This window comes from Coptis chinensis, chromosome 7 (assembly GCF_015680905.1).
Source record: "Coptis chinensis isolate HL-2020 chromosome 7, ASM1568090v1, whole genome shotgun sequence".
Classification (NCBI taxonomy): domain Eukaryota; kingdom Viridiplantae; phylum Streptophyta; class Magnoliopsida; order Ranunculales; family Ranunculaceae; genus Coptis; species Coptis chinensis.
Window position 1 is genome coordinate 69,256,101 of NC_141462.1, and position 25,078 is coordinate 69,281,178.

General features: G+C 36.1%; 3 protein-coding genes across 10 annotated transcripts in view; 2 read left to right on the top strand and 1 right to left on the bottom strand.

The window, feature by feature from the left end:
• The first annotated feature begins 3,860 nt into the window (after positions 1 to 3,860).
• Positions 3,861 to 4,798, top strand: LOC147488592 (cytochrome P450 714C2-like). Its single transcript, XM_086574427.1, has 3 exons — positions 3,861 to 3,879; positions 3,969 to 4,294; positions 4,505 to 4,798. The coding sequence occupies exons 1-3, from the start codon at positions 3,861 to 3,863 to the stop codon at positions 4,796 to 4,798; spliced, it is 639 nt and encodes a 212-aa protein (XP_086430553.1).
• A 1,429-nt stretch (positions 4,799 to 6,227) lies between these two features.
• On the top strand, positions 6,228 to 9,655 carry LOC147488593 (cytochrome P450 714C2-like). Its single transcript, XM_086572948.1, has 5 exons — positions 6,228 to 6,662; positions 7,387 to 7,613; positions 8,024 to 8,271; positions 8,416 to 8,770; positions 9,120 to 9,655. The coding sequence occupies exons 1-5, from the start codon at positions 6,374 to 6,376 to the stop codon at positions 9,543 to 9,545; spliced, it is 1,545 nt and encodes a 514-aa protein (XP_086429074.1). The 5' UTR covers positions 6,228 to 6,373; the 3' UTR covers positions 9,546 to 9,655.
• A 679-nt stretch (positions 9,656 to 10,334) lies between these two features.
• LOC147488594 (rhomboid-like protein 20) overlaps positions 10,335 to 25,078 on the bottom strand; it is a 49,942-nt gene continuing 35,198 nt past the window's right edge. Inside the window, exons 1-9 of one of the 8 annotated variants that reach the window (XM_086574890.1) lie at positions 17,275 to 17,424; positions 16,976 to 17,063; positions 15,210 to 16,208; positions 13,841 to 14,118; positions 13,482 to 13,561; positions 13,054 to 13,232; positions 12,777 to 12,851; positions 12,018 to 12,143; positions 10,679 to 11,274 (exon numbers count right to left, since the gene is read on the bottom strand). In XM_086574890.1, the coding sequence (XP_086431016.1) occupies positions 11,101 to 11,274; positions 12,018 to 12,143; positions 12,777 to 12,851; positions 13,054 to 13,095 (417 nt within the window). In that variant the 5' untranslated portion in view covers positions 13,096 to 13,232; positions 13,482 to 13,561; positions 13,841 to 14,118; ... (1 more) ...; positions 16,976 to 17,063; positions 17,275 to 17,424 and the 3' untranslated portion in view covers positions 10,679 to 11,100. Of the gene's footprint in view, positions 11,275 to 12,017; positions 12,144 to 12,776; positions 12,852 to 13,053; positions 13,233 to 13,481; positions 13,562 to 13,840; positions 14,119 to 15,209; positions 16,209 to 16,315; positions 16,390 to 16,975; positions 17,064 to 17,204; positions 17,425 to 17,517; positions 17,533 to 18,308; positions 18,355 to 25,078 lie in introns of those variants that run through there. The other 7 variants (XR_015202927.1, XM_086574886.1, XM_086574887.1 and 4 more) reach the window with 7 other exon arrangements.

Here is a 25,078-nt window from a genome sequence, read left to right on the forward strand (position 1 = left end):
TGCTACTTTTATTGGTTTAGAAATTAAAGAATATGTTGTATCCATATATATGCTATGTAAGTTTTTTTTTTTTTTTTTTTTTTTTTTTTTTTTTTTAGCATGGATAAATAGATATTATTTCATTTTGAGAACCATCTCTTTTGTAAACAATATGCTAAATGTATCAAGTCTAAAAAAATCATGTGTATGTGGTTTGCTTGCATCTACCAAGTTAAATTGCCAGAATTTTTCAGCGATATGATTGCAGTCATTGCTCCATGGCGCATTTATCCATATGGTAGTAGAATGGTGTGAACAATATGCATAGAGGGGAGAATGAGAGAAATGAGGAATTCGATCAGTGTGCGTGGAGTATTTATTTTATTTTATTTTTCCCTTTCATTACTAGAATTAGCCCCAGGTAAAAAATTATGCAAAGTCTTCTTTAATGTTTAATGAGTTGTCTTTTAGGTTTAGAAGTAATTTGTGTTATGTATAAATATGAAGTTATATATTTTGGTATGGTTGATCTATGAGAATTGTATTGTTTGATTTTCAAGTTATGATAGGATTTATGTTTTTGAAATGTTGAAAATACAAAGGAGACTCTGTTGGATTTTTTTATTTTTAAAAAAAAAAATGATGATGCTCTTAATTAAAGACTCTTTCCCCTTATTTTCCTCATTCTCATTCTGATATGTATTGAATTAATGAATTTGTAATGGTATGTGTAATGAGTTGGTTTGTGAGAAATGAAATGACATAGAATTGTAATAATTAAGCTCACTTGAGTATGTGTATGAAATGATTATGAAGTATAAAATTGTTGAAAATAGTTATATCATCGATCCAATGCTACCATATAAATGGTCTCTTGGGGTGCTGTTCAAAAGCAATGTGTCTGGAATGCCGACTGGCACGGGCAATCACTAGTAGACTAATAGTATAAGATATCAAACTTTTTTAAATAGTTATATGAGATGCAACAAACAATATTGTTGATCACATCCAACAAACTCAATCTTAGAGTATCACGGAGAATTCAAACACAATAAAAATGTTAAAGATTTAAAGAAAATGGGAAAAAGAATATATATTAAAGAACCATCCCTATAATTAGTACTTAAGAAGAGAAAATAAGAAAATTTTCAGCATACATATGTTGATTACGTTATTTGATTATTATTGAGGCCGGTTTAAGAGTTATTTTTTTTTTGTGAGAGACCGATCTTTTTAATGTATAAAGGAAGGAGGACATCGGTCATCTTGGCTGATTAATCAGTTATTGGGCAATAAATCTCGTCCTCCTTACTTAGTGCAGTTAATGCTCATCGAACTAGCTCCTTATCCAACTATAGGCATAATGTAGAATTATATAAAGAGTAGAGTAGATTCGATCGTGGCGCTTTTCGCCCCTAGTAATTGTTTATTGCTAAATTTTTGGGGATGAAAATACACTCGCGAGGCATCTTTTCCTTTAAAATTTGCCGGGGATAATTATGAGGGAAACCTTAGAATCCTGGACTCAGCTCGTTACTTATATTATCCTTAACTTCAGATTTATCTATGGTAGTGATTGGAGCTTCAACTATATATAAATATGTATGTAAGTCTAGCTTAGACGTCTAGTTATAACTTATAACGAAGCGAGAGAGAAGGCAGAGACTAGCTTAATTAGTGAAAGAAAGAAATGAAGTTTTTAGCTCTAGAGATCGTCTCAATAAGTTTGATTGGGGTTTGTACCATACTTATTTATGTTTATAAGCTTTCTAGTAATGAAGCCTAGAGGGATAAGATTACAGCTTCAAAAACAAGGAATTAGAGGCCTCCCTCCTTCTTTTATACATGGGAATATTCAGGAAATGAAGACAATCCAATCCACGGTGGGTGAAGCTTTTATCGGACAACACGTGTCACACGATTATAGTTCAAGGATCTTTCCATATTTTGATGTGTGGAAGAAAGAATACGGTACGTTATCGTTGAATCAATTTTGTTAATCATAAAGAATGCCTTGTGTTTTAGATTATCTACTTAATTTCTTCTATCATGTTGTTTTAGATCTTTTTAGTTTTTCTTTCAGATTTAGTTTTTAGATTTTAGTTTCAGGTTTTATTTTTAATAAATATTTTGCAGATATATAATCAAATTACATGACCAGAGGTGACAAGCGCGCTACAAGTTAGCTTTCTAATAGCAAACCCTGCCCTCCTAAAAACAAACTCATTAGAGAGCCAGCAACCATCACGTAGCTTGTGCTACATCTCCAGATCTTTTTGGTTAATCTACTTCGATATGATCAACTTAAAAAATAAGTACCAGTTCTTGCATGGAACTTTTTTATATGAACAGTTACACAAGGAATTGAGAGCAATAGAAAACTTCTTCCTGAAAACTCTTAAAGGGGAAGATTTTCTGTATATGCCTACTATTTCAGTATTTCATGACACGTTACATCCAAAAGCTGATTTTTCATGGGGAATAGTTTCGTTATAAACCACCCTTAAATACATCAATTAATTAATCATTTAATACTAGCTCATCATTTATTTATGGACGATGACTTTTCTTAAGTACTTGAATTAAGAGTAAGGAGTAAGGAGGGTTTAGTAACGTCACTGTTTGGTTCATTCAAAATTCACAGGTCCTAACTACTCCTAAAAGTCTAAAGTCCTAATAAATATATATAATTTAGCACGCTCTTTATCCAAACTGTATTTTTTTCTTCTTTTATCATACCCGGCTACCTGTTATCATAATTCATAACCCATAAGTTGGTTGTCAGTAACTAGAGAGGAGTAAATTTTGGCCTAGTGATCGAGGTATGTATATGTATGTACACGCGCACTCTCCTTAGGATAAAGTCAACTAAACCAAGTGGCCGTTTGTTTAATTCATCAACATAATAATCACCGTTTGTAATGAGTAATTGCAGGACCCATATTCATGTATTCGACTGGCAACATACAACATTTGTGTGTAATTGATCCTGTCACGGCCAAGGAAATTTGTCTCAACACATCACTGGACTTCGGGAAACCTACATTTGTCCACAAGGCAAGTGAGCCTTTGTTAGGTAAAAGCATCTTGACAGCCAATGGAAGAAAATGGGCGCATCAAAGGAAAATCATTGCTCCACAGCTTTACATGGACAAAATCAAGGTAGATATCCCTATTAAGGGTCCGAGTCCGACAAATTTTCAATTTGGTAAAAACGACGATTCAGTCAATTTGATTAGAATTTCTTGAGGTGTGTTGAATCAAATGATTTTTTTTTTTTCACATTCTATATCAATCAAAAGTTTTAACTGCTAGCTCTATCTTTTATCAATTTTTTGTGTACACAGGGTATGGTGAACCTGATGGTGGATTCGATCACCTCACTTGTTAGGACATGGGAAAGTAGAATTGAAAGTGGGGGAAATTGGAGAAGTAAAAATCGATGAGGACTTGAGATGCTTTAATTTTCTGCAGATGTAATTTCAAAGGCTTGTTTCGGTAGTAGTTATTCAAAAGGAAAAGAAATATTTCAAAAGCTCAAGGTTCTTCAAAACATCATATCTAAGCAAGGTTTACGTGTGGGAGTTCCTGGCTTGAGGTACTTGTTTACTCTTCATGGTGTGTTGATATTCTTAACAACATTGTTATTACTAGCCTAATAGCCTATGCATGATCATATATTGTACGGTCTTCCACATATGCGCGTGTATTCCCCGCGCTTGTTAAAAAGAAACTTCTAAGTTAAATCAAATAGAATTTTGAGATTACTGAAAAACATTAAGTTTTCTCATTACTGAAATCAATATTGATTTACACTTATATAGTCATTAGCTGACGTCAGTTAGTTAGTTACAGAGAATATTCTAAGCTGTGTAACTTTGATGAGCTGGCTCTTTATATGTTGACTGAGCTTTTTCACACATTTAAATCGGAAAACATGTAGCATGGCTCTTAATTATGTTTTAATTGAACTCGTTAACTGAATTCAGATATCTTCCCACGAAGAACAACAGAGAATCATGGAATCTTATATGTAGATCGACTTGTTGATTCTAAAAGTGAGAATGACTTGCTGCAATCAATACTTGAAGGTGCCACTAATGATGAAGTAAAAGTAGATTCAATTGATAGCTTCATAATTGACAATTGCAAGGGCATATACTTTGCTGGTTATGAAAGTACAGCTACCTCAGCTTCATGGATCTTGATGCTATTGGCTTCACATCCCGAATGGCAAATTCGTGTACGCAATGAGGTTGTAGAAGTTTGTGGAGGATGTTTGCCCGATGCAACTATGCTTCCCAAGATGAACACGGTATGTTTTATTCTTATTTACATTTAATATTCGTCTAAACTCTAAAGCACTTGACATTTGTAGATAAAATGGTCCGACCCTCAACACATTCACTTCAAAAAAAACGTCGAAGAGTGATAGCTACATAGATAATAAAAAAAAGACCAAAATTGACAAGGATCAATCCTAGCATGAAGTAACGAATCACTAATTAAAAACTTTTCGCTGCAGCTCACAATGGTGGTTCTAGAGGCTTTACGGCTCTATCCACCAGCTCCATTTTTGCTTAGAGAAGCCCTTGAACCTATAAAACTCAATGCGCTAAACATTCCAAAAGGCGTTAATGTCCGGTGTCCGATCGTAAACTTACAGAAAGACCCTGAAGTATGGGGACCTGAAGCAAGGGTATTCAATCCAGACAGATTTTCTCATGGAATTGCCAAAGCATGCAAGATACCGCAAGTGTTCATGCCATTTAGTGCTGCACCCAGGACTTTGTGTAGGCCAAAATTTCGCTATGGTTGAATTGAAAATCGTTATATCTGTTATTCTATCAAACTTTTCTTTCACCCTTTCTCCTAATTATAAGCATTCCCCTGTTCTTACTTTAGTTATACAACCAAAACATGGGGTACATTTACTCATGAAGAAATTGTAATTATGTTTTGTAACTCTCTATGTATGTATCATTGTACCATCTAAATTAGCTGAAAAGACGGGTTTTTTTTCCACCTAATTAGTAATGAATAAGAGCAAGTTCAATGGAGAGCTGCTAAAAGGTGCCACATAAGCCTTTTAACTTGTCTAACCAAATTTGGCACCTCAAAATAAAAAAAAAACCAATCCAAACGCGTTTTCTGTTTTGAAGTGCTAAATGATACGGACGATATAGTTTTTGCTGTCCGTCCATTATTTTGTAATTTAAATTGAAATTTTTTTGGACAAACGGCATAATTTTTGCCGTCCGTTAAAATTTAACACATGGACGGCAGAAACTATGTCGTCCGTCTCCCAAACTTATTATGGCAACTGCTAGCGAAGGTCTTAACTTTGGCTAGGTTTTTTACTCTTCCCAAATTTAAGACCCTTTTAGTAGCCTCATTAGAATGACATTTTTGTGGTTGGGGTGCTATATTTGCCTTTAGCAGCCTATATCAAGGCCGAAAGTTTCGGAATTTGAAGATATTTCGGACCCTCTCAAAACCGATATATATCGGAAAAATCAAAAAATCGGATCGATATATCATTTTTGCCTATTTTGGTGATAATATTAAAAAAAATCGGAATATATCGGTCAACCGTCAACAAAATCGGTCAAAAGTCAAACTGTCCAACCAAGTCAAACGATATATATCGAAATATATTGCCGATATATATCTTTATATTGGTTTTATCGATATATATCGGTTTAAAATTAATTTAATTTTTGGAGCCGATATTTCAAATGTTTCAAAGTCGGTAGACCGAAAAAACGATAAATATCGGCAAAAATCAATTTTTCGACCGATATTTTCGGCCCTAGCCTATATAGCCCCCATTAGGTTTGCTCTAACAGAATAAACAGAATAAATTGTTGGATTGAAGAGAAAAGTGGGTCCATGAATTTGTTATGCGCGTCTATCTCAAAACGAAGAATTGGTTCAGTATTTCCTGTACTAGTTATTTATGGTCCAAAAGATCTAATGATGAATTTATTTGAGGCAAGATATAAAAACTGAAATTATTGGAATCATTATCAAAAGATGGTAATATCTTTTTGGAGAAATCCCAAATTCCCAATAGACAACTCAATTTGTATTGTTGGAGGGAGGTGGCATTGTATGCAACTGACACGGTAGTAGGTGTTGTATACTTGTATTCAGGTAAGAGCCAAAACATATTAATATCTAGATTCTGCAAGATGGTATATATGGAATCACTGTAGTCTATAGATGCTTAAAAGAAGAAACTACACCCCCCACCCTGGTCACCCACCACCAAAAAAAATATATAGAATGTAAATCAAAGTAGTTGGTAAGCTGTTACTAAACTTACTATAACTTCTTGAACCTATAAACAAGATTTGAAACAGAAGAAGGGAGTAGCAAAACAGAAAGAGAGATGGAGGTTTCTGCACTAGAGATTTTCTACTCGATAGCATTTCTTGGCCTTCTAAGCTTATTTATCTATGTCTACAATGATTTAGTATTGAAGCCTAAAGGGCTTATATCAAAGCTTGTAAAACAAGGCATTAAAGGTCCTCAGCCTTCTATTCTCTATGGTAATATTCCAGATATGAAGAGAATTCAATCATCGGTGGCTAAAGCTTCGACTGAAGAACACCAACAAGTGTCACATGATTATGAATCTAGGATGTTTCCATATTTTGAGCTGTGGAAGAATGAATACGGTATGTCTTCTTTTTTTGTGACTAACGATATTATCTGTAGCAATTCAATTTCAAGCAATTGAAAATAAAGAACGTTATTAGTGTACTTATTTACCCGGTGCTGTGATTGTCTAGTCCACTAGTCATCTTCAAAAGTCGGATCATTTTCGTTAATTCAGTATTCCGAACAGATTTGCTTAAGAAGAAAGAGGGGCTGGATTCAAAGGGATAAATGGATAATGCCTAGACTCTGTTTTATATTGGCCCACAGCCCATATGGACCACAAGTCTCTGTCTGATTTTACTATTTAGAGTCCCCTCAAAAGTGCAGCTAAAAGCCTATGACTAAGTCCATTAATGCGGCAAAACTCCAAATATCACAGAAATTCTGATCCGATGGTGCGTAAAAATATTAACCCGCCAACGCTATCGCACCTATCTATAGCGCCAGTTTTAACGAGATAGCGTCAAGTCTACATGTCCAGTGGCGGGTAGAAGAAATCTTAGTCACACTGTCGCGGCTTTTTTTTTTTTTTTTTTTAAATTTTTTTCCCACACACTTTTGAGTATGGCGGATGGAGAGTCCAAAAAAAAAAATCCTATACGCTATTGGTACTGGCGGCTGTGAAAAAAAAACCATTGGCTAACCCGCTAACTCTATACACTATACTATTGTAGTTTGGTGGGATGCACCAAACCATTGGACTTTGCCTAAAACAATAACTGGATGAGTGATATATCGCAGGTCCAGTATACACGTACTCGACTGGCAACATACTACATTTGCGCGTGACTGACCCTGTCATGGTGAAGGAAATTAGTCACAATACATCTTTGGATTTAGGAAAACCTACGTATCTCCTGAAAGAGCGTGGGCCTTTGTTAGGCAAGGGCATCTTCACGTCCAATGGCACCAAATGGCTGCATCAGAGGAAAGTCATTGCTCCGCAGTTTTACATGGGCAAAGTTAAGGTATGCAAGATGCATCCCTATAAGTTTTTGTAGTTTCAATTGTATCTATTTTATCGAATTATTCTAGAATAAAAGTCAATACATAGTGTATCACAAGTTAAGGTATATAAAATGTGTTACCCCAGAGTGTATGACTAGTCAATACATAAAAGTCACACTGAGACATGTCTGAAAGATGTTGGTATTTGCAACCCATTATCAATATGTACTACAGAAAGTAAGTGAAGTTTATTCATGAAGGCTGTGTTAGTACTACTAGTCTTCAGTGTTTAGAGCGCTGTATTGTCATATGAACCCTGTTGCAGGGTTTTATAACCCTTGGAATTAATATTTGTCTTACTTAAAATTTGCATGAGAAACAACATGCACTTGCCTCTGCATTCATATTCTGTTTTCTCTTGTATACACAGGGTATGATTAATTTGATGGTGGACTCAACAATCTTACTAGCTAAATCGTGGGAAAGTAGAATTGAAAGAGGAGGGGGAATTGCAGAAATAAAAGTTGATGTGGATTTGAGAAACTTCTCTGCAGATATAATATCAAAGGCTTGTTTTGGAAGTAGTTATTCAAAAGGTAAAGAGATATTCAAAAAGCTTAGAGCACTTCAGGAGGTCATGTCCAAGACGGGTTTGCTGGTGGGAGTTCCTGGCTTGAGGTATTTGTTTACAATCTTTTCAGACTATAGAACTTTGGTGCAATAAAGATTTGGAGCTACATTTTTTAAGCAATATATGTTTGGACTAAAATCCACAGCAGGTAATGTGTAGCATGAGTCATATTTTCTGTTTCTTGACTGCAGATACATTCCTACTAAGAATAACAGAGAAATATGGAAGCTAGAAAAGGAGGTTGCCTTACTGATTCTGAAGGTTGTAAGGGAGCGCAAAGAAGCTGAATTTGAGAAAGATTTGTTGCAAATGATACTAGAAGCTGCTAGCAATGATGAAGTAAGTCTAGATTCCATTGAAGGATTTATAGTAGACAACTGCAAAAACATATACTTTGCTGGTCATGAAACTACAGCTACCTCTGCTTCTTGGATCTTGATGCTATTAGCATCACACTCCGAATGGCAAAGACGTGTTCGCGATGAGGTTGTAGAAGTTTGTGGGGGATCTCTGCCTGATGTCAATATGCTTCGCAAGATGAAAATGGTAATTTTCTTTCAACCATTTATTAAAGATGGGCATCCAACTTAAAACCAATTGGTGAGAAATGGAGCGGCCAAATATTTATATATTGATTGGCTAGGCTTTAGACACCCAATGTGGGACCATTTAATTTTAAGCATTTAGGATTTGTATGAATCCCCGGATAATCTCATATTTTCATGAGATGCACTCAGCACATTTGCCACTAGAATGGTGATTAAAGAAGCTTTATGGTTTTATACTAGAACATTTTGGATGCTAGAAAAATTCTTGGATTAAATAAGCAGATGTAAGGTTACCTACTCGTATTCCTAGCATGAGCAAATAACTCATTACTCAATTTCCATGACAGCTGACGATGGTGATTCAAGAAGCTTTACGACTTTATCCACCAGCTCCATTTGTGGTTAGAGAAGCGCTTCAAAGTACAAAACTAGGCACACTGAACATTCCGAAAGGCGTTAATCTCTCTCTCCCAATCACAGCCTTACATCAAGACCCTGAAACATGGGGACCTGAAGCAAGAAATTTCAATCCTGACAGATTTTCTCGAGGAATTGGTAATGCATGCAAATTCCCACAATTGTACATGCCATTTGGTATTGGACCCAGGACTTGCGCAGGACAGAACTTTGCTATGGTGGAGTTAAAGATTGTCATATCTCTTATCGTATCTAAATTTTCTTTCAGCCTTTCTCCTAGTTATAGGCATTGTCCTGCATTCAACCTAGTTATAGAACCAAAATATGGAGTAGATCTAATTATGAAGAAATTGTAGTTCTATAGAATATACAATTTCTATATGAAGAAGAAAGTGCAGCTCTACAGAATGTTCCATTTCAATATGAAATATTGATAAATTGAAGACAGGCCCGATTTCTCTCTTCATACTATATATTTTCCCTTGGTCAATGTCGCCATTTTTTACTTGAATTGCATTCCATCTTCTAGCTATAAAATGCAAAAGATTCTAAGGCTTCCGATACTTGAAAAAATTTATCTTAATTCAATTAATACAATTTCCTAAATGTAGACTTAGGTGTGTCTATGGCAAGTACAGAACTGATATCAAATGAGGTATATCCAATCATGGCAGAGCTAACAAATTACTGTTAACACACAAGTTTTAAATTTTACAGTGATCGAGACTCGAGATGGCACTTTCATATAACTAGAAAATAATTAATGGTAAGCTTTATGGCAACCATTCCTGCTGCAATTTTTGCATTTCATGAGCTAGAAAATGCAAGAGATTATAAAACATTCCAATATTTGGCAAAACACTATCTTAGTCCCTAGTTCGATTAATATACTTTCCGAAATGTACACTAGGCGTCTAGATTTATGACAGCAGCACTGTTATGTATGGGCGAGCTTGCATTAGAATGAGATACAGTGAGACACAATTATTTCAACGCTTTTCTAAAGAGCGCTGGGTAAGGTAACTACTAGTACTACTTATGAATCGCTGAATGAGATTTTGTGTGAATCGTGAAGAACAATGGAACATCTCTCTGATAAACACATATAGAACAAAAATGATGCAACTACAAATTGATAATCGGGATGTACAATACGCCTGACTTTATTTGCATTCAGAAATACAACATACAAATGATACTACATTGTTCTTCTTTATAATGCATTTGCTTCTATTGAATCTATTCCACTTCCATTTTTGAACATTACAAAATAATAATAATCTGAATCCCAAGAAGCAGTCCTGGGGCTTTGTACAGGAGCATACATTGTGACCACGCTTTTCTACGGATTCGAAGTAGAACATTTGATGTTACAGACGTACGAGCATATGGTGAGCATCAACACTGCCGAGCGCCAAAAGCTGTTACTCATGTAAGCTAAATAGATGGAGAATTTAGATGTTATGGCAGAATGACAAATGAAAGCATCTAGACTGATAAACCCTCATATAATCTTCCTAGGAGTTCATGAATTGAGTTAATACCAATTGACAATGGCAATAAAGAACCATATCGTTCAAATCTCTATACAAAATCAAATCTCTTCCAGATGAAGAAATGACTCCACCAAAGTACCAAACTGATTACATAGTTTCTCCCTAAGCTCTGTAAATCATTAGTGTAAGTGAAATGATGATCTCGCACCATGCATATATGCAGCGAAACAGCCAAACCAAAAAGGATACCAATATACCATAATCCCCTGGACAGTTACTGAGTCGACCAATGTGGTTCAAAAGTAAATGACTATGCTTGTTTGATGATTCTTATCCCAGCAAACAGGATTCAGTTAGCACTGCGAATTTGAAAACCCATTTCTCCTTTTTATCCCCCTACTGACCAGGGTTTGAATTAGTGAGATTGTGCTTCAAGAAGGATGTTTGTAGCCACATTGACGTCGTTTCTGGCCTGTACAAGTGCCTGTCTTGCTGAGTTCCTGTCAAAGCCCATTGAAACCAGTGTTGCGATGGAATTGTCAGATGGCTCCATGGTAGAAGCAAGAGGAGCAGCGGAAGGATAATTTCCCTGAACCAAGAAAATAGGTTAGTGAGTCAGAAGGACAGAATAAGAGATGAGGAAGTACAAAAGGAATGGAACCATTGCGATAACCAATTATTGTTTTCATTGTTATTGTTATTGCTATTCTTAATAATGTTATTATTATACCAAACAAGGATCCATTACATAATTTAGGCAATCCAACAGTAAAACCACAGTGCCCGCCATTTATTGTAAGTCTAGTAATACTTGTCCATAAAGCTATACCGCGGAAAGCCATTGACAAAGCACAAGACCATGCAAAATGGAGTACAAGACAAGTGGTGAATAAAAAAATCCTTCCAGTAAGGCACTAACTGGGGAACATCCAACAAAGCAAAACAAATTGCCTGACGGTCACAATATCATAGTGTCCTAGGAATTTGAACCATATCAAAATGCAAGTGGAACATATAAAAGTGAAATTCTTGCGGCAGGATGATGGAGCATTAGATGTGATATGTGATCTACTATAAGTCAGTAATCTAAGCACCAAAATTTAAGTATCAATGCAGCAAATGAAGATCTGCAAGAGCCTAAAGATAAATTAAGATTCTTCAACATTTAAAGAGGAGCCAATGTCAGACATAAATTTGAATAAGGACTTCACATCATAATAATATTAACATACACAATGCAAGAATATAGTTCTGTGCAATAAAACAAAGCTACTCCATAAGTTCTCCACATGAGACAAACAGCAAAAAAAATCATTTACTAGCAGTACTTGCCTCCACTTCACGGCCGGTATAAGATGGTACATTTCCAATAACATTCCCGCTTGATGCTGAAGGTGATGAACCTCCCAAAGTGGGCCAAGACAGTCGTGAAAATAATGAACTGACAAACTCTGGGAACTGCAAAAGTTATTCCATAAACAAATTTCATTGTCAAGGATGATGTAAAAGGTTTAGGACATGCACATATTGCAGTAACAAAAAAAGCCACAACACCGCTCCAAGTATGGCAAATAGCATGCATATGGCACCCTAGGAGCTGTATGACATTTGGTCATTGGGAATTACTTGTTCAAGTGAAATGAAAGTATCTATTGAAATAATTTTGCATGAGACGTAACAATTAATCAATTAAGACTGCGGTAAAACAAGAACTATACTGACAAGTAACAACTAAAAAACAAGAGAAATGAGATGGAAAAAGTTTTAGTTCTCATTCTTCCCCAAAATTACAACCATGTTCCCTGCCAACTGGGCATCCCGATTTATTGATGATGAGCAACACACTGTAACCAGTGGTGCCTCGTGACCTTGTGTACTATTTAGGAGGAGAATTCTGGTTTCTCCTCCCTGGTCGAGAAACTGTTCTTAAAATGAACACACGAGACAATAAAAGCTATAGGGTGGCATATTACTCTTACTGCAAGACAGTAGAAGCAAATATGTGCACGTAACATTTGAAGAGGAAACTTATCACTAACATACGGGGAAATTGAATTCAGTTTATCGAATCAGAAAAATAAGTTCTCTTACCGCATTTATGATAACGGCAGAGACTTCTAATCTCGTCGCATGTCTCCAGGTGACCAACAACACCATACTACCACCCTGTGAAGCATACAAGTAATACAACACAAACAACTAACTCAATAAATTTGTTTTATTCTAGTTTTAAGGATAAACTTGGTATAAAATATTGAGGTAGAAAATTAGAGAAAGTAGATTAAATATTGGAAACTTAATGTAATCTTGTACAGCTTCGAATCAATAAATTTCAAGAAAGCATAGAATTCAGACGTTGTGAACACACCATAAGGAAGTTCTTTGTTTCTTCTCCACTGAATCTCAACATGGTCCCCCGGATGTAATTTGTCTAAACAATCTGAGGCATGAACATTATTAGGGGGAATGTCTATTGGTTGTGCTCTTATCCTATCCCAGTGCACGCATTGCTCTATCACTGGTGTCCGTGAATAATGAGATGGATACCTGAAAACAGAGCAAACATCCAATGAACAAAATAAGTTCCAGAAGGTACGAACACCCACTCAAATGAGCTAAAGATACACTGAAAAGTGTCAATAGTGCTAGTACTAGCATTTTGGTCATTTTCTATCCATCATTCTATAGCTTGAAACAATTAGATGTTTTGAGGCTTTAAAATTGATGTTGAATTAGAATAATGACAACATGAGATCATCTGTTGTGAAAACGAAAATGTAGGATAAACTTTGATACCTTGCTTGAAAGGTGTCTGTGAAGCAATCATAGCGAAGTTCCGCATCATAACATGACAACATATACTGAACATGCCCATTCTGAAATGAAAAGACGGAAAAGAAGAACCTAAATTTCAGTCATTTTAAAACCATAACCATCAGACGTTGAAACTCATAAACCATTCATTACAAATTGAGAGTCAAGCATTATATTGTGATATGCAAATCCAAACTATGATTGTCGTTCGACTGAAACATAATGCTGATCTTTAAAAGCTAAAATAAGAAAGAAACAAAAAAATCTGCTCATTGTTGATAAGTTCCAATTGAACACTTTTAACTAAGAAATAGTTGGGGTTAAGTACTCATGATAACTACCTCTCGGTTATAGACCTGAGCTGGGAACTAGAGCTTGCCATGCTCAAGACAAAGATACCAAGATATGATAGAATCCATAGGCAATGAAGTTGAGCATACAAAAGAGAGAGACTTGAGCCAACTTTTCTTCTTCTTTTGATAAAATTCCTTCCTCATACTATATTGACATTTCCATTCTCGATAAGCAGCCTGCCCGATCACTCCAACCCCTTTCGTTTTCATGTGCCTCTCCTATAGGTTATCGCTCCACCATCCATCTCTCAACGGTTTACAAATTTCTGCCACTTTAAACAAATCAATTGGCTGGAGTTTCTCTAAAATGCATTCCAAGGCCGATTCAGGCAAATCCAGTAAATAAGTCTCAATTATGTCCTCTGCATTCTCAACTTTTTATTTAAGAAACTTCAAATGAACAACAGGTAAGACAACTTTTTGTCAACAATGATAGTAGCAAAGACCTAGTCATCCCAAAAAGAAATGTACAACAGTCTCGTCTCACTCACCATGGTGGAAGAGGTTTGAAAGAAAGTGGTTGGAAGGGAGGATAAAGGAAAAACAATATATTAGGAATAAAAGCATTACATAAGTAAATTTCTCAAACACGTAGAATTGAAACTCGCATAAAAATGAAAGAACTCAAAAACAAAATATTGCCCGATTAAGCCCACCAATTGTCAACCGGAGAACAGCTAACTCTTTGAAAGATACGATGGAACAAACACGTTGAATTGAAACTCTTTTTTTAAATAGACACAAGGAAGAACGAAAGCAAGAGATTAAGATCTATATTGGGTCTTTGACCAATTTACAGTAATCAAAATTTAGATTGAATGACACATTTTTTGGACAAACTCACCAAAATCTATTATCAACACTAGAAATCTTTACAAATGTTACAAAACATAACAAAAAAATCTTTACAGGTACAACTAGAAAAAATATTGTGGGATGAAACCTGAGCCACCCTGCATATACACGGTGAGAACTTCAGTTGCAAATATTTGGGGGCATTGGAGGGAGATTTTCATGGTTTATTGGGATAAGGGACCATTTGAGTTGGCCTTAACAAAGATTGCACGTACAATAACCAAATTGATACAAAACAACCAATAACTTTCACCTCATAAAAGTAGAGCATATGGCCGCTATCCTGGGAAGGAATCATGTACTGGTTGGTAGCAACCTCTAACACATGTATGAAGAATATGCCTTCAATTTCCTTTTTACTCAATTTATTAATGTTTCTAAACAGTGTTCTATATATCCCATAAGAACATAAATGAAGGGAAAAGTACAGAGCAAAATACAGATTTCTTCTACTTTCTCTATCTCTTTCATACTCATTTATTTGTAAAAGATGTGATTTTACCTTTCATTTAAACCGTCGTTGGAGTTAGATATGTTCTCCGTGAATCCTAGTATACCGAAATGCATGCATGCCTCTCGATAGCATGCAATTTCTCTTGACATCTCTAATATCATTCTCCGTGATGGGGATTCCATAGAACACGCAACCCCAATTCGGACTATTGCAACCATGCACTCTAGCAGTTTTGTTCTTCTGTGACTGCCAATTCTCATGTTATTAGTATCTCCTAAAGTGTCATCTCCTTCAAATAGAAGTATTGGATTTACAATCTTTATAAGTTGATCTGGCAAACCGTTGCTAGCATAGTTATGAAGGCTTAAACCGTCTTTAAACATTTCATCGGTCGGTCTCCTTCTTGTGAAAATTTCCAACACCGTAATTCCATAATCAGACACATCACCTTGTATGGATGCATTAGCTCCCATACCATATTCTACAATATATACATCAATCACTAGTTCCATCTAATGGAATTCTGTGAAATTCGTTTTCGCAACAAGAAATGCCCACGTTTTTTGCTTGCATTTAGTAGCTTATTTTTCTCACATGTTTTTATGAGGGTAGGAACTAGGAAGGTTCAAAAGAAACTATTATTAATTAAGGGACTGTTTTCAACATACTGATGCTAATTCTCACAAGCTTAACTCATCTTAACCTCTAAATATCCAATAAAAGCATTTAAGTCTATCATAGGTCCGTCACAACAATCAAAGTGTACATCATGAATTACAGTGACTACAATACCCAATTGATATAGATCTTTCACTGGTCAGATTTACTAATAGTATTTTAGCCAATTCCTTAACCAAAATAGATATCTATATAAGTATTACAATAAATACCTTTCCTCTCCTTCCTTCATACACATTTGTGTCTGATCTTGAATGATGGGACCTTGATGATATTTTGAAGCTCGAATTTGGGCCAAAGATGATTATATCAGCATCGGATCCAGCAAGAATTGCTCCTTTTCTTGGGTAGATATTGAATATCTGAGCACTGCAAATTTCAATCATGTCAAGTCCTTTAATATACAGATAGCACCATCCAACTCAGTCATAGATATAATAGAAACCAGTAGCAAAAATGTAAACTATCAATCTTACAACGTCTCGTTTGTGTCAAATATATAAAGGCAAACATTCACTAAGCCGAAACTTGTCATTTGTTAGTATAACTAAACGGTCATCTGAGATCATGACTCTCAGATTCCATGCTTCAGTAAGCAACCATACAACTGAAGTCATTTACTGATTGGTATCAAAATAGAAGCCATTACACTCTTGGGCTTCCATTTTTAACAATTAAATATAATACGCCCCGCATCCCAATGTGACTTATTATCATTACTACATACATCTGGTACCATGCCAAGATAACAAAGAAACCAGAGTATATGCATTTCAGTACTTTACTCGCACAAAATTAGTAACAGAAATTTGACCAGACTCCTACATCAGAAAAAACAGTTTAACGGGAGTATCGCCAGGCATTTTCTTCAGAAGCTAAGAATCCATGAAAGCCTACAACCAATGTGTCCTAGATAAGATGCATTCTCTCTTCAATTCCTGAAAATTCCAAATGGCCCATTGAATTAACAAGTTGAATAACCAAAGGTAAAGGTCAATTATCGGATTTTTTTTGTAAAAAAAAAGAAAAAAAGAAGAAGAAGAAGAAATCGGACAAAAAAAGGTCTCATTTCAGTTACCCTGTACAGCCTATTTAACTTTCAAATTACTCTTTAGGTGGCAAGAATTGAAAATTACCATTAGCACCATTAGGAATTTTCTCAAAATCATCGATTCCAAGAGCTTTTTGTGTTGAATTGAATGTACAATGATCAAATCCTACAAGCTGCACAAAAGAAAACGACAAACTATTTAAGAATTTCCTAGCTAGCTTGTGCAGCATGCTTATATATTAAATGCAATACAAGCCAAGTTGGAAGAAGAAAAAGAGAGAGAGAAAGAGATTATCAAAGTCGTGTTAGTAAACCTAGTACTGATTTCAACTGATACATTCATATGCACGATAGACCAATACTAAGAGAAGCAGAGAACTATACCACAGAAAGCAGGACTATCTCATCTAACAACTAGATATTGTAGGCTATCCCATCTTGAAAGATTGTTTATTGAGATAGTTTAATGGCCTGGAAAACACACTAGACCAAGGCGGTCGTGTCCTCTATTTATAATAAGAATTACAACAGTTTCCTTCACAATAGGACTATGAGATCCATCTTTATCAAAAACTCAACAGTTCCTACACCATAGAGATATGAGATATGAAATACATCCTATCATACCAGAATAACTACAAGATTATGGAGGGAGACTCGAAGACAGTCATACACAGCAGTTTTCTAAAACAATTTTTCGTAGGGAGTGATATTATTCAAAACACGAGTAGGAAGTCGGTTAATTAAGTATAATGCAGTATTGAAAGCATCAACCCAATATGTGCTTGGCATATGAGCATGTGCCAAGAGAGTGAGACCTGTTTCAACTATATGTCGATGTTTCCTTTCGGGCAATCCATTTTGTTTAGGATGGTCAGGACAAGAGGAACGAAAACTAATTCCATGATTTGATAAGAAGTTTTGAAAAACACGTTTAGTGTATTCGCCTCCCCCGTCTGATTGAAAAGCTTTGATTTTGGTCGAGAATAAATTTTCAACATGCAACTTAAATCGGACAAAAATATCAAAGACTTCATGTTTAAATTGCATAGGAAAAATCCATGAGTATCTAGAAAAATCATCGACAAATAAAACGTAATACTTCGACCCTTTAAAAGACATAGTGGGAGAACACCAAACATCTGAATGCACCAACTCTAAAGGAAGTTTTGTTATTGAATTCGACAAACTAAACGGCAATTTAGTACTTTTGCCTAATGGACATGAATGACAAAAAGAGATTGAAGTTGATCCTTTCAAAGGAAGACATTTATTTGACATAAGTCTAGATAAGGTGTTTGATGCAGGATGGCTTAGACAAGAATGCCAAACTTGAGCACCAACACGGACACCAACAAACGCAAAAGGATGACCTGACTTGTTCGAAATCTGATTATGAATGTGAAAAAGGTAGAGACCATTTTCATTCTGTCCGCGGAAAAGCATCCTCCCCGTCTTTAGGTCCTTCACATAGAAACAATCAGGAAAGAAAACAAAAAAGCAATTATTGTCACGAGTAAATTGATGTACTGAAAGGAGGTTAGCAGCAACAGAAGGGCAATGTAAAATATTGTTCATTTTATAGGATGACATATCATGTGATATATTAGTTGAACCAATATGTTTTATAACCAAACCTGCACCGTTACCCACAACAACTTGATCCTTGCCGTGATAGTCATCATGAATTGCCAGATTAGCTAGATCGGAAGTGATATGATTCGATGCACTAGTATCAGTAATCCAAGTGGTTGGACTGTTGTTGAATGATGCAGTAGATGCCATAGCAGTGAGCTTCTGAGTGGGAACCCGACCTTCATAGGCTTTGTTCATGCGCTCATAGCAATCTATAGCAGAGTGTCTTGGTCGATTGCATATTTGACAAACAAGATTATCAGAATTGTTAGCCTGAGGTACATAGTTTGATGGTCCTGAATAACATCCACGACCACGACCTCTGCCTCTCATGTGAGATCCTCGGATATTTGGCGAACCACGACCACGAGTATTGTTCTGATGAGATTTAGGAGCATACATTGCAGTCGGATTGGTTTCAAGTGAAGGTGTGTTATGTGCCTTAAGTCTCATTCCGGCACTAAGAAGCAATGCCACAAGATCGTCATAGGATATAGGAGTGTCACGCGGGCTTGAAAGCGTAACTTATCAGTAGCTTCATGCGGGAACCAACATTGTTCATAATAATAGTAACAAGATCATCATCTTCAATAGGTTTGCCAGCTAAGGCAAGATTATCAGCAAGTTGATTAATTTTGTCCACAAAATCAGAAATTGAAAGGCCTTCCCCTTTTGTTGTAAACAAATCATTCCTCAGTTGGAGAATGTGATTTTGTGAGTGAGAAGCATACCTCTTTTCTAGTGACAACCACGTGTCACGTGAGGATGTACAACGAGCCACCATTGATAACACTGATGGAGTGAGAGAGCTGTTGATCCAACTCAAGATCATTTGATCCCGTTGATTCCAAGCAGCACACTCGGGATCGACTTCAGTTGTCACTGCGCCTGTAGCATCCCGTTTGAATTCAGATGGAGATGGTTTTGTACCATCTACAAAACCTATTAGAGTCTTGCTCTTCAAAACAGGAACAATTTGAGCAAGCCAAAGAGAATAGTCGGTCCTGTCCAATTTGATTGACATGAACCCGGAATGGTTGGGTATGACGACACCAGTTGAAGAGGTGTTTCCTGCGTCCATTGTGATTGTGATTGATGTTAAAGAGAGAAAAAAAAATTCTTGTTGCTGGACTAAGGCTCTGATACTATGAAAGATTGTTTATTGAGATAGTTTAATGGACTGGAAAACACACTAGACCAAGGCGGTCGTGTCCTCTATTTATAATAAGAATTACAACAGTTTCCTCCACAATAGGACTATGAGATCCATCTTTATCATAAACTCAACAGTTCCCTACACCATAAAGATATGAGATATGAAATACATCTTATCATACCAGGATAACTACAATATTATGGAGGGAGAATCTCAGCAGCCAGCGTGCCATGATTTGAAGGTGAGACACTAGGCTTGGTCTTACTATCACTTCTCACAGCCGAAGGAATTTCACAGACAGCATACATTGATACTAGATATCATATTTATAACTACAGAAAATTCATGGAGAGCACATACTCCTTTTATTTTTGTTTTGTAGTGATCAACTATTTGTGGGATATATTTCCCGAGATATTAGACTTGATACCAGATACTATTGAAGACAAAAAGATACATGAGGCAAATGCACTTAATTTCAATATAACAGCCAAAGAAAAAGATGTGATTTTACATTTTAATTAAACCGTCTTTGGAGTCAGTTACGTTCTCCGAGAAACTAGTACCAAGAAATGTGTCTCTGCTAGCGTGCAATTCTTAACTAACATCTCTAATATTCATTCTCTTTGACGGTGATTCAACAGAACATGCAACCCCAATTCTGACTATTGTAGTCAAGCACTGTAGCAGTTTTGCTCTTCTGTGATTGCCGATTTTCATGCTATTATAAGTATCTCCTAGAGTGTCATCTCCTTCAGATAGAAGTATTGGATCTATGATCTTTATAAATTGATCTTGCAAACCATTGCTAGCATAGTTATGGAGGCATAAACCGTCTTTAAACATCTCGTTAGTTGGTCTCCTTCCAGTGGACATCTCCAACACTGATAAAACATAAAATTGAATAGATTACCTACGAAATGAACGATGAAACTCAAAACGTAAGTAAACTAAAACTTTTCTATGTGCCTATATTTTATCAAAGTTTCTACTCTCAATTTTATCGAAATAGAGTGGAGTAACAAATTCGTTCCACTCCTAGTCCTTCCGCATGCTGTGTTCTCTATGTATAAGTATTCTTAACTCTAAAGTCTAATGAGAGATTTACGAATTGAAGTGGCAACTAGACTACGATGCAACTACCCACAAGATGCAACTAGTCGACTCTTTAAATAACTATGGGAATGCTACGTTGATTCTATGATAAGGAGTTAGAGGGGGATTGATTCCACCTTAACTCGACTTAATCCTACTAACGACGAATCGTCGTAATCTGAATTGAACTGCTTCGCAGAACAATATGGTTACTCCTAATCCCTAATTACTCATGACATTCATACCAATTCATAACTAGTATGTGAACGATTAAACCCATTCTCATGGTGAACTAATCGTTTCTAGAGTGGAAAGGAAATTACGACGACTTCTACGATAAACGGAATCAAGCTTTCATCAAGGCTGCTCAACCCCCTCAATGGAGGTTTAACCGAGAATCATTACGCAATCACTTCCGATTAAATTAAAACTAAACATAATATAAAGAATTGAAATTTACTAATCTAAATTAAACAATAATTAAAATCTGATTAATAACTAAGAATTGAATAACAAGTAATAAATGAAATCAGATCTAACACAAATGTAAATGACAAGAATTGAAATTGACAAATAGCTATTTTATTTATCAACTAATTAAAAACAATGATTCTAAGAGTTTAATCTAAGACAAGAATTGGATTTGAAACTAAACTTAATTAAAAACAATTACATAAAAACTAGATCTAGAATTATCTATTGGTTTAGGTCTAACTAGCTACCATTAACTATCTACCATTAACAAAGAGTTAAGCTTTGGTTTTTATACTTTCAGATCCAAAAATTGTGCATGGGCTTGGAGCCATGTTTTGGGCCAGAGAATCAGGCCCAAAACCCAATTCTTCAAATTCAAAAGGCCTCTTCAAATTGCAGTTGGCTTCAACAAACTTTTCGTCCACTTCTGCTCCTCTGATTGGATCAAGGCTTAGACCATTTGAAAGCTCTTTCCGAGACGGTCGTTTTGACATAAGGTAGGCCCTATTCTGAGGTATGAGTCCAAAGATACGGCCTTCGAAAGTTCTGACTTTGTTTGTTTGTTTACTCACCTCGTCGACTTTTTCAGCTTTTGACCGGGCTTTAGAAAGGCTTTGTCTTTTTGAATCTTGGACTTTAATCATGGAACTCCTTAGTAACCGACCTTTGCTCCTTTATCTCGCTAAAGTGGCACATTTCGCACATAATGGACTTTGAAGCCCTGAAATGCATAAAAACACGTAATCGTGTTAACTCTTAATTATTACTCACATAATTGGTCTAAAAGTATGACTCAAGTAAAGGGTTAAAACTACAGTTTGGGCTCTTATCAAACCACCCCCAAACAGCATTTTGCTTGTCCTCAAGCAAAGATGAGAAATTAGAATAAGTGACCAAAAATGGAGTTCTATCTACTCTCATTTCGCTGAGTGCGATTGCATTGACCATATGCAACAAGGCCTTAAACCATTAGGAATTCCCTAGTGGACGAGTTATAGCCTCGTGAGAGTTTTCCAGTGAAGGTACTCACAAACTTCATCTATACTACAACGACTAAGAAATAAAACTATTGTTTCCTATACATGCTCTAAATTAACTATACCTCTCACTAGCAATGTATATAGAGTAATCAAGTCGAAACCTAAACTAATATATTCATAATAATCAATCATCTACAGTAAACATATATACAATGAGTAATACTATGAAATGTCTAGCAGGTTCGTTTCTGAAACTCGGAATAACGTCCTTATGTAGGTTCTCACAATAATAGTCAAGATACAACACTCTGATTTTTCCACTCAAGTTTATTTACTCCGATTGCGGTGGGCACACTTTACCTTACAATCTCAATGACAACAAGGAAGCCGGAGTCGATCAAACACATCTGCCACTTACTATCACACTAACTTATTCCTAATTTGAGCTAGAGGTCTTTATTAGGTGTTACGGGGATTAGGAGATGGTTTAAGAAGGAAGGAAATGGATATTCAAAAGGACAAGTCTGAGATAATAGAGTCTTCATATTATGTAACTAGAGAAACCCTTGTTATTTACTTTTGCTTATACACTTTGTTTCCATCCTTAGCCATATATATTTTTTTCTTTGGCTTTTGACTCCTTTTATTCTATTTTTTTTTTGGAGTTTTTATTTTATTTTTATTTTATTTTTCTTTTCTTTGGATGGAAACTTCTTTTCTTTATTTTCTGAAGCAATTAACTAACTTTTGTTTACACAGGTTTTTCTCTTCTTCTTTCTTCCTCATTCTATTCTCAGACTTATCTAAATTGGGTAGGTTGAATTTTTTATTTTGTTTTGTTTTTGTAACAGGGTAAAGGAATTGTGGTTTATGGAAGGCTAAATAAAGGCTCAGAGGGGCGACTAGCGGAATATAATTCATAAGTTTGAATTTCTGGCTATATCGATCCAAAAAGGGCCTAAATTCTCGCTAGGATATGGCATAGTGATCAAGCAAGTGGACGGACGTGTGATTTCTCTATCCGGATTTTACTTCTCCCTTGTGTCATTTCTCAATTGTTTCGCTCATATAAGGCTTTAGGCTATATTCTCACAGATTTGTAGAATAAGTACTCTAGCCTAGATTTCAAAACTTCTTCGCTAACAATCATCGATACTCATGTAATATATTTATAGATAGATACAAAGATTATTACCTACATATTAACCTAAGTTTCTAAAAATTATTCTAATGCAAAAGCTACGTGAGACTTCTAGATTATTAAGAGTATAGAGAAGGAAAACAATACCAATATTCCTAAGTGTATAACATAACTTATTTATTTATATTTTTGAGTTTTTGAAATTTTAACTAGAAAACAAGTGCATATTATACCTATCTATATCCTAACAGATGCCTTAATTACACGTGTTTCTATGCCCCCCCCCCCCCCTAAACAAGAAGCATGCTTTGTCCTCAAAGCATTTTAAATAAAGAGGGTAGGAAAAATACCATTGAAGCGTGAAAATTCGTGAACATCCGCAAAACAAGGTTAGAACGTACTACAATAGGAAATAAAAACTGACGCAACTATATACGAGTTCCACCCATTATGGGGTTAACAAGAATGAATTTGCTTGGGACATAAGCAGACACTAACTAGAATGAAACTTACCTTATCTCCCGTATTACTCATCATCTTCCTCATCCTCTTCTTCTTTAAAAAAGTGAGGTTCCTTCGCGTCCTGCCATGCCATGATAATTTGCCAGGCTTCCCGCCATTTATCATCTATTATTGCTAACCTATTAAGAGCCACTTGGTCTGACGGGGTGTAGGGTGCAACCTGATGAGGTTGTATCCTCCACCCTTGCCAAGTCATTGCACGGAAAGATCGAATAATACTATTGGTGGGTCGGACAGTGTCGACCGTAATCCAATCCGTGAACCGTGTACAAAAAGCAGGGAAAGAAACATAGCATAATACGGAAATTAGAAATGGGCATAAGAAGGTACTTATGCCTCATGCTATGAGATCGAGCTAAACTAGACATCAAGGTTCGGGGAAGGTCATGACACATACGTCCCGTGGCTAAAGCAAGGAAGACGCTGCAAGTGGCATCATTCACAGAAGAAAAACGCCATTCCCCTAAAATGTTAAGCATGATCCAAAACATAACAGTTCTTATGTTCATGGACAGGCTACCAAAGACAACGTTATATTCCCTTTGGTCCTCGATACGGAAAATGCCTGCCCCATAGGACTCATGCAAAAACTCATAAGTGTAGACATACATATTATCTACCCAATAGCACCATGGGTCTTGTATTTCAGCGGGCATAGCAAGTCCAAGAACAAATGCTAGCAAGAACCTGGTAATTTCCATTGGTTCATTATCAATGTTGATGGAGAACACTTGTTCTCCATCTGGTCTTTCAAAGAAAATATAGTTATCGTAAAAATAAGATGCTAGTGTTGGAGAATAAAGTGTTATGGGTCTTACCATAAGCGGCTCCCAGCCAACGTATGTGATCGCCTCGCGAAACCAAGCACCATAAGTAGTGCTTTAGAACAAATCTTCGAAAGACTGTTCCGGTATCAATGTTGGAGATGTCATCTCAAAATTACGCTCCGGAATAGCTGCGAATGATCCGGATACTACCCGCAGAAAACTAGAAATTTTGCTGGTCCACGGAAGTCGTATGCGAGCGCTCTCAAATATTTGAATTTCCGGTGTTTGAGCGCGGTTTAAAAACCTTTCATGAAAAAGCGCTCGACAAAAAATCTGAAAAATTGCAGAGCCTGAAAAGCGCTTCGGAGATCTTGAAACTTCGGAAAATGAGACGAAACGTGGGAATCGCGGGAGTGAA

What these genes read in the sequence shown, in the direction of transcription:
- LOC147488593 (XM_086572948.1), top strand. Translation starts at nt 6,374, where the DNA reads ATGGAGGTTTCTGCACTAGAGATTTTCTACTCGATAGCATTTCTTGGC. An exon ending in GTGGGAGTTCCTGGCTTGAG is followed by an intron (nt 8,272 to 8,415) that starts GTATTTGTTTAC and finishes TCTTGACTGCAG; the next exon opens with ATACATTCCTACTAAGAATA. An exon ending in TGCTTCGCAAGATGAAAATG is followed by an intron (nt 8,771 to 9,119) that starts GTAATTTTCTTT and finishes TTTCCATGACAG; the next exon opens with CTGACGATGGTGATTCAAGA.
- LOC147488592 (XM_086574427.1), top strand. An exon ending in TGCTTCCCAAGATGAACACG is followed by an intron (nt 4,295 to 4,504) that starts GTATGTTTTATT and finishes TTTTCGCTGCAG; the next exon opens with CTCACAATGGTGGTTCTAGA.